The sequence below is a fragment of the Drepanopeziza brunnea genome (assembly GCF_022702325.1).
Source record: "Drepanopeziza brunnea f. sp. 'multigermtubi' strain 214-2 chromosome Unknown ctg14, whole genome shotgun sequence".
NCBI classification, from domain to species: Eukaryota; Fungi; Ascomycota; class Leotiomycetes; order Helotiales; family Drepanopezizaceae; genus Drepanopeziza; species Drepanopeziza brunnea.
In genome coordinates this window covers 1,270,082-1,282,602 of record NW_027094077.1, presented here as the reverse complement: position 1 = coordinate 1,282,602, position 12,521 = coordinate 1,270,082, and the positions used below count along the sequence as shown (strand labels likewise).

Below are 12,521 nucleotides of genomic sequence, written 5' to 3'. Positions count from 1 at the left end.
TATCTACCTACCAGCTAGAGTGTCTTCCCCCAAAAGCTGTGAGTTCAACTCTCCATATTATTTCTCTACTTCTGGAAAAATCAGAACGCAAGTAAAATAACATCCAGGTCCAATCATCAGCTTACGACTGGATCACTTATTGGGGCCTGACTTCGCGAATTGCAATCACACAAATTCAGAGCAAGGATGAATCTCATCGCTTTTTACGAGGAGAAAGGAACAGACCTCCTAGGACGCTCATTGTTGAGGATTCTTCAATGGAATGAGGAGAGGCTGGAGAAATGCCACAACTACATTCAGTTCCTCTTCCCTCTGCCTGAGATGTCTAACGTCAACGTTAATGCGCCTATCATCGACCGCCGCGTCTTTGATGAATTTCGTTTGCGGCCTGACTTGAGACGAAATTTGAAGATGTCATTTAAGAAGATGCTGTGGTTCTACGGATTTCGGCTCGAGACCGAGGGTGAACGTATCAAGGTATGGAAACCCGTATTCACAGCTTTTAGATCGGTACCAGAAGCTGATCTTGTATACGATCCAGGTCTGCAGAGGTGAAAACTTCGACCAACAAAGCCGTATTTGGGATTGCAGATTTGACCACAACCACCTACGGATTACCAGAATCATTCGCTGCCTTCGAGTTCTCGGCTTAGAAGAAGAGGCCTTGGCATTCCGGGCTACCCTAGAGAGCTCAACCATCAATGTCAGTGCAAGATCGCGAGAATTCTGGCGTCGTGCGGCCAAGCGATCGTTGAACTTGCGTCCGGATTTCGAGGAGGATGACATCGATGGGGAGGATGATCTGACCGTCGGGCCCGCATTTCTACGTGAATTCGAGCAGAGGCGCAAGGAGCAGGCGCAATCCGATGCAAATGCAGCACGAATAAAGAAAGAGGTTGAGAACTCTGAGGCTCAATCTAACGCAAATTCAGTACGAATCAAGGAGGAACCCGAGGACTTTTAGCCCAGTACACAGCGCCTGTTGAGGAAAATGGACTTGATAGCGATTTCGAGGGAGGACACGAGCATTGCCTCGAGGCCTCGTCAACATATGATACATATGGTCGACTAGAATTGCTGTAGAGGAATCACAGGTCTTTCCGAATCGTGTTGCATCTCCTCCTGATTTTGACTGTGATTTCCATGTTCTGTTTCTGGGATTAGCTGGAATTTGGAAAGGCCACTCAGTAGCAAAGACTAATTATAGGAGTTCCTTGCGACCGTATACGTCCACTGGACTCTTCGCCAGAGCCACTTCTGGATAGCCTGGTGGTATTTCATTCTATTGGTAACTTCTTAGCTCGTCGCCGATACACGGAGTATATATGTGGCCACCAAAAATTTGAGAGATGAGTGGATTGCACGTCGTCAGCCTTGAATATAGCTACTCACAGCGCGGCCCGGATATGTAGATCACCACGTAGATCGGAACCGCGCCCGTTGGGCGCATCGCATCGAATCGAACCAAGTTCGCGCGGCTTGTTTGAGATGCATCATTGTCTCGAAACGGAAGGGTCGAGGTATGAACGCTACTGATTCCGTGATTTGATTACCAATTGACATATTTCTGCTGTTACTGGTCTGGCTTGTTGTGCTGAGCTGAGGTTGTTGAATGAGAGTCAAAAGGTCGGGTTCTGTGTTGTTATACTATATGTTGAAGGGAGCAAGCAAGCTAGCAAGCAGCCGGAAGGATATTTAAAAAGATTCATGAAAGACCTTTAACTCCCTTTGAGAATTCCCGGCTCTTTCGATAGATCTTTTATGGAGCCAGACTTGAAGGGAAGCGGAAGTGCTAATTGACGAGAACTAGCACAGGCACTCTGTCGTCTGCCCCTAACGAATATTTGCTTAGTATCACGGCAATTACGTGAAAGGGGGTGGAGGGGGACTTCTCGCTTACCGGCCAAATAATAATTTATCTACTTTATATAAGTGGTTTCCAACTGTGTAGGTATCAATCGGCGAAATGGACATAATGGCTCAATGGCTCAAGCTCACGCTTGACGAACTGTGAGCACCATCTTGACACTAGCTGATTGATACTATCTATCAAATGCCTTCTATATCTACGAAAGTGGAGAGGAGCAGATACGAAAAACCTATTCAATTAGGTTTGTAAACTGGAACCCCAGGTAACACCGGTTACTATGGGCTTCCAGTTGAGTTTTGCTGTTTTTTCTTTTCTTTATTCTGCTTTTGTGGAGAGGGGCGGGGAGGGGGGCCGGGGGTGATGCTGCTTTAGTATCGGACACCGAGTAGCCGGTCAACGCTAAAATCGCGGTCAACACAAATAGTCTACGTATACGTCTCAACATATTCCCGAGATAAGGTTTTCAGATTCTAATCCTTGGGCGTTGATGTTCGGCACTTCAGGCGAGTCGGCCATTTCAGGTTGATATGATTAGGCAAGGATAGTTCTTCTTCTTTTCCTCGGATTGTCTGCCTAGCCAGGAGTTTAATCGTTTAAGAAGACGAGGAAGACTACATACAGATTAAATTAAGCTTTTGCCACGGCTGTCTAAAAGCTTGTGCTGCTTGGCCCGTCTCCGCATATTGACAACATCCGGAGAAGATTGCCATTGCCCTAGCCCGCGCGGGACGATGGTGCCGATAAGTAAGCTAAGCCGTCTCAACACGTGCAAGTTAGTATAAGGTCGGTCTCAGGTCTCAGGTCTCAGATCTCAGATCTCAAATCTCAGATCTCAGACTTCACTTCAACTTTTCTGGCTTCACACCTTATAATATATATCCTCCACACTCCCCAGCAGCAGCAGACGCAGACGCAGACGCAGACAAGATGGGCAACCCAGGTATATATTTGCACTATGCCTCGTGATCATCATTGACCGACTCATATATACGGAATGGGCATCGCTGACTTGGGAGACTAGTTGGTCCTGGCATGTTCAAGGCGGCCTTGGCCGATACGCCTCCGGAAGCTTTCAACTGGCGACTTGCTTTTAGTGTCATCGGGTTTGGGCTTATGGTGAGGACTCCATATTAGTCTCTGTAGATGCTCCTGAACACAGCTGACCGAAATTTCTAAGGGTGCCGCCCGAGGCTTAGATGAAGGTCTCATTGGGACTACTGTTACGCAAATAAGCTTCATCTCTGGTACGTTGAGTTGCTGAATACTGGCCTTCCTTACTGACCTCTATAGAGTACGGTTTAAAAGTTACACCGACCCAAAATGCGACCCAGCTGGCCTCCAGAATCGGGAACATTACCTCTATGGTTCAGATAGGCAGTGTGGGCGGCGCGTTGATTGCGTTCATTGCATGCGATAAACTCGGACGCATCTGGGCGACCAGACAACTTTGCGCCATCTGGATCGTAGGGGTCATTATTTTCGTCACTGCTAACGGGAGCTACGGGCAAGTTCTTACTGGGAGATTCATCATGGGTCTGGGAATCGGACAAACAACTGTTGTGGCGCCGGCATATCTCGCGGAATCAGCGCCACGCTCCATCAGAGGCCTCTGCATCTGCATCTTCAGCGGCTCCGTTTACCTCGGAATCATGTTGGGCTACTTCGCTAGCTGGGGAACTTCTCTCCACATCTCGAACTACACCTCCAGGCAGTGGGTCGACGCCACTGTCCTGCACTTCATTTTTGCAGGCATCATTTTGATCATGAGTCTTTTTGCATTGGAGTCTCCACGTTGGTTGGCAAAAGTCGGACGAAGTGAGCATGCAGCACTCAACATGTCGAAGTTGCGAAAGCTTCCAGCCGACCATCCATATGTTCGGGCCGAGTTGATCGACATCCACGATCAGCTTGACCGTGAACAGGAAGCTACTCTCGGCGCAGGGTTCTTCGGACCTCTCAAAGAGCTCTTCGTGCTGAAAGCGAACAGGTACCGTATCTTGCTCGGTCTTGCCTGTCAACTTCTCGGACGTAAGCTCTTACCCCCATGAGATGTGCAGACCCCCGAGCCTGACAAAACACAGAATGGTCCGGTGCTCAATCGATTACGATATACGCTCCCACATTCTTTGCTCTGCTAGGAACCACCGGCTCCTCTGAAAAACTGTTCGCGACTGCCATCTTCGGCGTCGTCAAATTCGTCTCAGCTCTCGTCTGCGCTTTCTTCCTGGTCGACTTCATCGGGAGAAAACGATCCCTTTCTACGGGTATTATCATCCAATTCGTATCCATGCTGTATATCGCCATCTACCTGACAGCGGTCCCAAGTATTATAGACAAGACGGTCGTGCAATCCGGCGCAGCTAAGCACGCCGGGACGGGCGCAATTGTGTTCATCTACTTCTCTGGCGTCGGCTGGGCCCTCGGCTGGAACTCAATCCAGTACCTGATCGGTGCCGAAATCTTCCCCCTGCGCGTGCGATCCCTGGGCACATCCATGATCATGACCTTCCACTTCGCGAACCAGTACGGCAACTCGAAGGCAGTCCCGCTGATGCTCCTCGAAGGCGCGCCGGGACTATCGCCAAAGGGCACCTTCTGGTTCTTCTCGGCGGTGACCTTGCTGGGACTAGGCTTCGTGTGGTTCTTCCTGCCGGAGACGGCAGGGAAGAGCTTGGAGAGCATGGACGAGATGTTCAACCTGCCGTGGCATGTTATCGGACGGAAGGGGGCCGCAATGACGGCTGGGCAGGGAAGTGTCGCTGAGGCTTTGGCATTAGGCCCCTCGGAAAAGGGGCGGCTGCAGATACGGGCCGACGAGAGGCTGGCCATGGACGCCGTGCAGGACAAGAGGGGTTGAATCGTCAGGCAAAAATCTGCATTTTGTGAGACACCACATATAGACGAAAGGTATCTGGATACCAAAATAATCCTACAACTACTGTGCCTGATAGAAATACGAGGTGCTAGAGCTGACCTCCTTTTCCCTCGTAGCTTTAGCTCTACGTAGCTTCTTTTCTTAGCTATCCCTAGCCTATATATATATACTTACATATCTATTATCTCTCCCCTTTAAAATATAAATGTACATACCTAGGCACATTCCAACACTGTCTCTCATTCCATCGCTCCCTCCCTCGTACAAGCCTCTGTCCCTCTCTCTCGCCTTATAAAGCCCCAGTTAGAACTTGAGGTACCTACCTACCTACCTACCTACCTAGCTAGGTAGGTAAGGGAAATAAAACCAAGGGGGCCACTGCAATCTATCTATCTATCTACCTACCTAGCTAGGTACCTAACTACCCATAATCTCGAAGCCCGCCGTAATATCAAGATTTGAGTCTTTTAATCTCATGATATGAGATGAGATGGGTGATATAAGATGCCACGGAAGCGTCAAGTGGGCGAGTACGGGTAGGTGGGTGAGTGAGTGAGTGTGCTGAGATATACCCAATCCACTCCAAGCATGAGCAGGTTCTGTACCAAGCTACCAACAACCAACCTACTACGGTACTGTAATACTCTGCCTACCTTATCCACTCTGGCGACGGAATTTATTATTGTTAGGTGTGACTTTACCTTTATACTAGCTCGAGTGTGTATATATATATTTATATATTATATATAGCTGGAGTCAGGTTCTTGCACGCTTCCCTCCCTTTCTCACTGATTTCCCCCCCCCCTTCAAACCCCCATCCTTCAGAGTCCACGTCTGGATGCGAACGAAGCTCGCGCGACCCCCATCTCCCCTTGAGTTTTCATTCATCTTGATTATTGACACTACTTGCGATCGCGAAGGATTGATCCTCAATCGAGATATTTTTTCAAAAGAAAATTCGATGAGATGATAAATAATAGTCGGAAATAAAAAATTCTCGCTACGCCGCGATATAATATACGCACGAAATGGCATCAACACATGATGCACCCGCGGGCCCTCCTCGCAAAATCCACGTCTCTTCGACGGCCGCCACGGTCTTCACAGAGGGTATACTAAAAGCCCACGGCGTCCCCGCTGCGAACGCGTCCATCATCGCGCACGCGCTCGTCCTGGCCGATCTCCGCGGCGTTGACACGCACGGGATCATGCGTCTGGAACCCTATATCCAGCGAATCAGAGCGCAAGCGCTGGACCCGCGCGCCGAGCCCACGCTGTCCCAGATTACGCCCGCGGTTGCGCACGTCGACGGGCACAACGCCTTCGGCTTCCTAGGCGCGCACATGGGCATGTGCGCGGCCATCGCCATGGCGCAGACGCTCGGCATCGGTATGGTGGCTGTGAAGCGCAGCAACCACTTTGGCATGAGCGCGTGGCTCGTGCAGCAAGCCATCGACGCCGGCATGATGAGTCTGGTTTTTACGAACTCGTCGCCGGCGCTGCCCGTGTGGGGCGGGCGGGAGAAGCTGATGGGTGTGAGTCCGATTGCGTGCGGTGCGCCGGGGCCGGAGGGCGGGAAACCGTTTATTCTTGATATGGCGCCGAGTGTGGCCGCCAGAGGGAAGATCCATAAGGCTGCGAGGAGGGGGGAGAAGATCCCTCTCGGGTGGGCCTTGGATGCGGAGGGGGAGGGGACCGATGATCCGCAGGAGGCGCTGCGGGGGGTGATGCTGCCAATAGGGGGGCCGAAGGGGAGTGCGTTGAGTATCATGATGGATGTCTTCTCGGGCGTCTTGAGCGGAAGCGCTTTTGCCGGAGGGGTGACGGGGCCGTATGATGAGAGTGGGAAGGAGGCTGATGTTGGACATTTCCTAGTGGCGATCAAGCCGGATCTGTTCATGGATTTGGAAACGTTCAGGGAGAGGATGGGGGTTTTGTATGAGAAGGTTGTGGGCTGTGAGAGGATGAAGGGAGTCGAGAAGATATACTTTCCTGGGGAGATTGAGTTGGATACTTGTGCGGAGAGGTTGAAGACCGGGATCCCGTTTGTGGAAAGCGAAATTGAGGTTCTGAATAAGGAGGCGGAGGCTGTTGGGTGTGAAAGAATCGAAGTCATGCCATAAAATCTGGAAGGCAATTTTTTGGACCCAGCTGCCATCCTGCTCGACAAATGTATCTAGCAAACATTTTATGCCAAAAAATCTTTTTGAGAGAGAGATAGTGATACGATCACGTTAGTTCCAAAATTCCCTCAGGCTCTCAGCTGCAAATTTGTAAGCCTCATCTCTCTTCACGTTACCATTCCTGTAACTTGGCCATTTGTCCCATCCGTGTGGCACTTCCGGCACAATATAACCATCGACCCTCTTCCCCAAAGCCTTTAGTCTCTCCCTGAATTGCTCCCCCTCCATTAACAAGCCGTCCCCCCAGCACGTCATCATCACATTATTTTCCGGCAATGCATCCCTCAGCACCTGATCAGGAGCAACACCAGGACTCAACAGCGGTGAATGCGTGTCTGTGCCCGGGGGGAAATAACACCCCGCGAAGAGCTTAAAGAATACCGGATTGATGATCGACTTCATGTTTGGATTCGATGCGTTCCTCTCCGCGCGGGACTTGGTCATGTCGACTGCCGGATAAAACGCCACCGTGCTCACCAGCTTCCCGACATTGAGCTGGTGATTCTCGACCGCGCGACCGGGTCCTCTCAACGCCGTCAACTCCTCGTGCAGACGGATTGCGGCCGTGTAGCAGAAGTTGCCCCCGGCGCTAAACCCCGAGAAGGCGGTGCGGGCCACATCCAGGTTCAGCTCGTCGGCGTGCTGCCACAGGTACAGCACGGCCGAGACGCAGTCTTCAATGCCAGTCGGGAACGGATACCCTGGTGCGAGACGGTAGTCGACACTCGCGACCACCCCGCCCGTCCGCTTCACGACCTCGGTTGCCCAACGGGCATCGTCGGCGGCATGGCCGATGGTGTACCCGCCGCCGTGGAAATTGACGAGGATAGGGTATCCTGCGGACTTGGGCTTGCGGCTGTAGTCCGGGGGCGTGTAGAAGAGGATTTTGAATTGGCCGGGGACGGAACCGACAGTTGACGGTATTGTGCGGCTGAAGAGGGGCCGTTGGGGGAGGGGTGTCGAGGCATAGAGATCTAGATAGCGGCCCAGGGTTTGGAAGAAGCGTATGATGAAGGCCTTGATATAGAGCGAGAGCTGGCCGGCCATTGCGGGTTCTGGGTTCTGTTGGTGCTCAGATGTTCAAGCATGTATACAACTTGAGTCACTTGACGCTGGGTCACTTGACGTTGGGTCACTTGACTTTGAGTCACCTGATCACTTGACTTCGAGTTGATCGGGATCTCAGCTATGGTTCAACTGAACTTGCTGTTTTGTCCCACGCCAACGGGTATTCCCGCCACGGCAAAGGCGCCATAGCTCCACCCCACTTACAACTACGTACTACTTATAGAAAGCTCGGGGAAGGAAAGACCATCATTAATGACATCACGACTCACTAGCGCACCTTGGAAGTATATAGCCTTCTGTACCTCTTAAAAGAGTAATCTTCCTCTCTTCTCTGGTTTTGATCCGGACATATTTCTACTATAGTACTTCATTTTGCCGCGCACAATTGAATATTCCAGATATACTTTTTCCGGAGTATTAAGTAAAACCTCCGTAGTCAACCATAAACCATAACTATAACTATAATAACAACAACAGCAACAACAACAATAACAGTTTCTATGACAACAATTAGAAATGTGCCTTTGACTTGGAGTCAACCCCGTGATCGTTGAACCGATGAGGTATTAGGGATACGTCCAATCAATCGAAGGAAAAGGGGCGGTGGGGGAGTGGGGGGAAAGTGGGGGGGCGGGTACGGGAGGTAGGGCCCGGTAGTGGAGGGCAGAATAGTTAGCGTGGGACAAAATAGTGCGGTTCTTTTGGGACGTCAGCCCTACGAAGTTGACAGAGGTTGATACGGTTTGATACCGAGGAGGGAAGATTATTGGCCCTACGTAGGTATCTGGTATCAGTGGGATCAGTGGGATGGTCGTACCGAGGTCGGGCGTCTGATCAGCAGTCTTGGCTCCCGCGCCACCCGCGGGCTTTTGATTGGAAATACCCCTCCAGTCAGTCAGTCAGTCAGTCAGTCAGTCAGTCAGTCAATCGAACAAGATGCCAAGAGCCATGTCGGACCGCCCTGCTGTCATAGCACTCGGCAATCGACCCTTTTCCAAACCCGCACTAGTCAGTAGTCTCGACAGACTTGGCAAGGGCAGCCTTACGTCTGGGAAAGGAAGGAGGGAGATTTTCTATTGGGAGATTTTACTTCCGTAGCCGCTATGGTCTACAGGTCAGAACAGTACAGTAGAGAAGATGCAGATATACTATTCCCGCCCCTTATGAATACATGCCGGACCCAGTTTAGGCCCATAAATCGTAGAGCGGCGGTTTCTGAATCGCTTAAAGCCCTGTCAACTCCATTGCACAGACTGAATACTGGCTCACAGATACCTTTCAAGGCTGAATGAATCCTTACTATCCCCCCCTATGATTAAATGTCGGACCCAGTCTAGCTACATACATCGTAGAGCGTTGATTTCTACAGATAAATGGCTTGAAGCCTTGCCAACTCTATTGCGCAGACTAAATACTGGCTCAAAGATACTACGTACAACGTACTTTTCAAGGCTGAATAAATCCCTACACAACAACTACGTCCCAGGCGTAAGTATCACCCCTTGATGGTAGGGTAACCAGGGGGTTTATAGTGGGAACTAAACTTTTGAGGCACCCTCGGGGGGTAATACTTACGCCTGTACCGTGGTAAGTCGACCGGTTTAAGACCGGGTAAGATCCCTCGCAAAATTATACTTTCGACAAGTATTCATGGGGGGGGAGTAATGGCCCTCACTAGTCCGATAAGCGCACAGTTATTACTACGAGTAAGGCTTGAGTAAATGCTAACCTTCGCTATTTGCTTAATACTCTCCCCCTTACGAATACATATCGAAGTATAATTTTGCAAGGGGTCTTACCAGGTCTTAAACCGATCAACTTACAAGTACTACAGCGTAGTATAAGGATACATTCAGCCTTGAGAACTATCTTTGAGCTAGTATTTAGCTTGTGCAATAGATTTGGCAGGGCTTCAAGCCATTAAGTTGTAGAATCACCGCTCTATCATTTATATAGCTAAACTGGGTCCGACATTTGTTCATAGGGAGGGATAGAAATCTACGAGCTTAATATTATCCTATAGACTTTGTTTTTAATTCGTTTGCAATCTACCGTTGTCTATATACTCCGTATCTACATAGATTTCTACTCCGCTGATAAATTGGCTACGCGAGTAACCTTACTTTTTTTTACTTTACGGATCTACGGACTTGCCTCTGGAAATGACTCGAAGATACAGTACGGTGACAGAGGCTTGCATAGAGTGGCAACTTGGGTGGTTGAGGTATGCAGGACACGGTTCCTTTTCTTCGAGCCATTCGAGACAATCGACCTAACCTAACATCTTCTTATATTGTTCGTATAACCAATTTTACTTCCTATCAAGGCAGGTGCGCTTTGAAGCTCGTGTCTTTTCGCCATCATACCGCTGCATCATATGTTGGTTGTATTATTCCATAGAACTTAAGCTTAGCCGGGAAAATATAAAAAGGTCTCCTAGATCACTCAACGAGGAAGAAAGCAGACACATTCACATTGTATAACTCGAAGAGATCGACGAAAGACTGGATAGGTCTTTTACGATTGGTGGATTCTCATTTTCAGTCAACACTCGCTCAAACCCCTCCTTCACGAAACCGGGCGCATCAACTCAAAGCCTCGCATAATATTTTGCTCAAATAAGTTGTGTCGGTCCAGCCTTGTTGCTTGTTCATTGTCTCTCTTCCGCGACTGCGATACCCAAAATGCTGTTCAATTTGTCCATTGGCCGATCGGCGGCTCTCGCTATTGCTCTGACTTCTTCAATTGCTTCTGCATTCCCGGATCCCAACTATACTGGCCCAGAGTCAGTTCAAGGCTTCAAGAATCTCTATCCGTATCAGCATCCACCTGCGAATCACCGTCCAAAGATTTACATTCGATCTTCGGACAACGATACCGATGACATCTCGGCGGACTTCTACAGAGGGCTGCTGAAGGCGAACCATGGAGGTACTCTGGTGCTTCCCAAGAACAAGACATTTGTCATTGGCAAGAAATTAGATCTTACGTTTCTAAAGGATGTTCATGTCAATCTGGAGGGCACGATTCTAGTAAGTAAAATAGATGACCAGTCAGACAGCGACAAGCTCTTACACTTCACAGTTCACCGACAACATTACCTATTGGCAGAGTGACTACTTCTACCATTTATTCCAGAACTCAATCGCGTTCTGGAAGTGGGGTGGGGAAGATATCAAGATCTACGGTGAGGGCATTCTTGACGGAAATGGGCAGGCTTGGTACGACGGGTTTGCGGGCATGGAGATCCTCGTAAGTTCCTGTTGAGCTGATGGGCCATCAAGTGACTAACTCACTGGCAGGACCCTGATAACACATATTACCGTCCCATCTTGTTCTATGCTGAGAACGCTACCAATCTCTATATAGAGGGTATACAATTTCAAGGGTCTCCTTGCTGGACGAACTTCATCGTCACGTGTAAGTTTTTATAAATTGAATCTTTTTTTTTTCGGCAGCTCTTGATCTTATACTCGCATTCTAACCTGAGCCTAGCGAAGAATGTTGTCTATGACAGGGTCATCATCGAGAATCTCTCGACAAGCGAGGTCTCTAACACTCCCCCCCCCCGGCTTGAACCAGCAGAGAGCTGACTTCTGTAGAACCCTCCTAAGAACACCGACGGCTGGGACTCTTACAACGTTGATGGCCTCACCGTTCGAGACGCATGGATCAATATCGGTGATGATTGCTTCAGCCCTAAGCCCAACACCTCCAACATCCTCGTTGAGAACATCTATTGCAACGGTACGCACGGTGTCAGCATGGGGAGCATCGGACAATATTCCGGAGTCAAGGATCACATCTACAACGTCCACATCGAGAACATAACCATGTTGAACGGAGAGGTACGTTCCTCCGCTCTGCTCCGCTCTTCCAATCACCGCCAGCCATGCAGGAAATCCGAAGCTGACTAGAGCCCACAGTACGGAGCCCGTCTCAAGAGCTGGGCAGGGCAGAATGTAGGCTACGGCTTCATCGACAACGTTACCTTCAAGAACGTCTACAACTACAACAACGATGTACCAATCATGCTAGACGCATGCTACTTTGAAGTCAACTCTGTAAATATCTCCCTCTTCTCTCCCCCTTCCCTTCCCTTCCCTTCCCCTAGCTTTTTTTTTTCCTTCTTTTTTTCTTTTTCCCCCTCCACTCACCAGCGTCGTCTGACTCTCGCCAGACCATGTGCTCCCAATACCCCTCCCGCGTCGACATGACCAACATCCGCTTCTCCAACTTCACCGGCAGCAGTTCCGGGATTAACGGGCCCGTAATCGCCAATCTCGTCTGCTCCCCCAACGCCATCTGCACCAACATCACGCTGGAAGATATCAACCTGACACATCCCAACGGGAGCTCACCTGTCATTATATGTGAGGGTATTGCAGGAGGGGTGGGCGTGCCTTGCGTGTCTGATGGTTCGATCCCGGCGGTGCTCGATTTGGATTGAAAGTGTGCTTGACTAGGTAGTGTTTTTACGGCGAGGTATCGGAATGAGCCAGGCGTCTGGAACTGGTTGGGTGTG

At 49.9% G+C, this 12,521-nt stretch overlaps 5 protein-coding genes across 5 annotated transcripts; 4 read left to right on the top strand and 1 right to left on the bottom strand.

Annotated features, from left to right (window-relative positions):
* Positions 1-186: 186 nt before the first annotated feature.
* On the top strand, positions 187-964 carry L3040_007951 (uncharacterized protein; the record flags this gene model as incomplete). Its single annotated transcript, XM_007295549.1, has 2 exons — positions 187-477; positions 542-964. 2 exons carry the CDS (start codon positions 187-189, stop codon positions 962-964), a joined length of 714 nt encoding a protein of 237 aa, XP_007295611.1.
* Positions 965-2,797: 1,833 nt separating this feature from the next.
* L3040_007950 (uncharacterized protein) lies at positions 2,798-4,727 on the top strand (the record flags this gene model as incomplete). Its single annotated transcript, XM_066154767.1, has 5 exons — positions 2,798-2,810; positions 2,892-2,986; positions 3,048-3,114; positions 3,161-3,898; positions 3,952-4,727. 5 exons carry the CDS (start codon positions 2,798-2,800, stop codon positions 4,725-4,727), a joined length of 1,689 nt encoding a protein of 562 aa, XP_066010663.1.
* Positions 4,728-5,773: 1,046 nt separating this feature from the next.
* Positions 5,774-6,868, top strand: L3040_007949 (uncharacterized protein; the record flags this gene model as incomplete). Its single annotated transcript, XM_007295551.1, has 1 exon — positions 5,774-6,868. One exon carries the CDS (start codon positions 5,774-5,776, stop codon positions 6,866-6,868), a length of 1,095 nt encoding a protein of 364 aa, XP_007295613.1.
* Positions 6,869-6,979: 111 nt separating this feature from the next.
* L3040_007948 (uncharacterized protein) lies at positions 6,980-7,975 on the bottom strand (the record flags this gene model as incomplete). Its single annotated transcript, XM_007295552.1, has 1 exon — positions 6,980-7,975. One exon carries the CDS (start codon positions 7,973-7,975, stop codon positions 6,980-6,982), a length of 996 nt encoding a protein of 331 aa, XP_007295614.1.
* Positions 7,976-10,680: 2,705 nt separating this feature from the next.
* Positions 10,681-12,446, top strand: L3040_007947 (uncharacterized protein; the record flags this gene model as incomplete). The annotated part of the gene is made up of 7 exons (XM_007295553.1): positions 10,681-11,028; positions 11,081-11,248; positions 11,299-11,416; positions 11,492-11,544; positions 11,599-11,844; positions 11,923-12,060; positions 12,177-12,446. The coding sequence occupies 7 exons, from the start codon at positions 10,681-10,683 to the stop codon at positions 12,444-12,446; spliced, it is 1,341 nt and encodes a 446-aa protein (XP_007295615.1).
* Between the last annotated feature and the right edge of the window lie 75 nt (positions 12,447-12,521).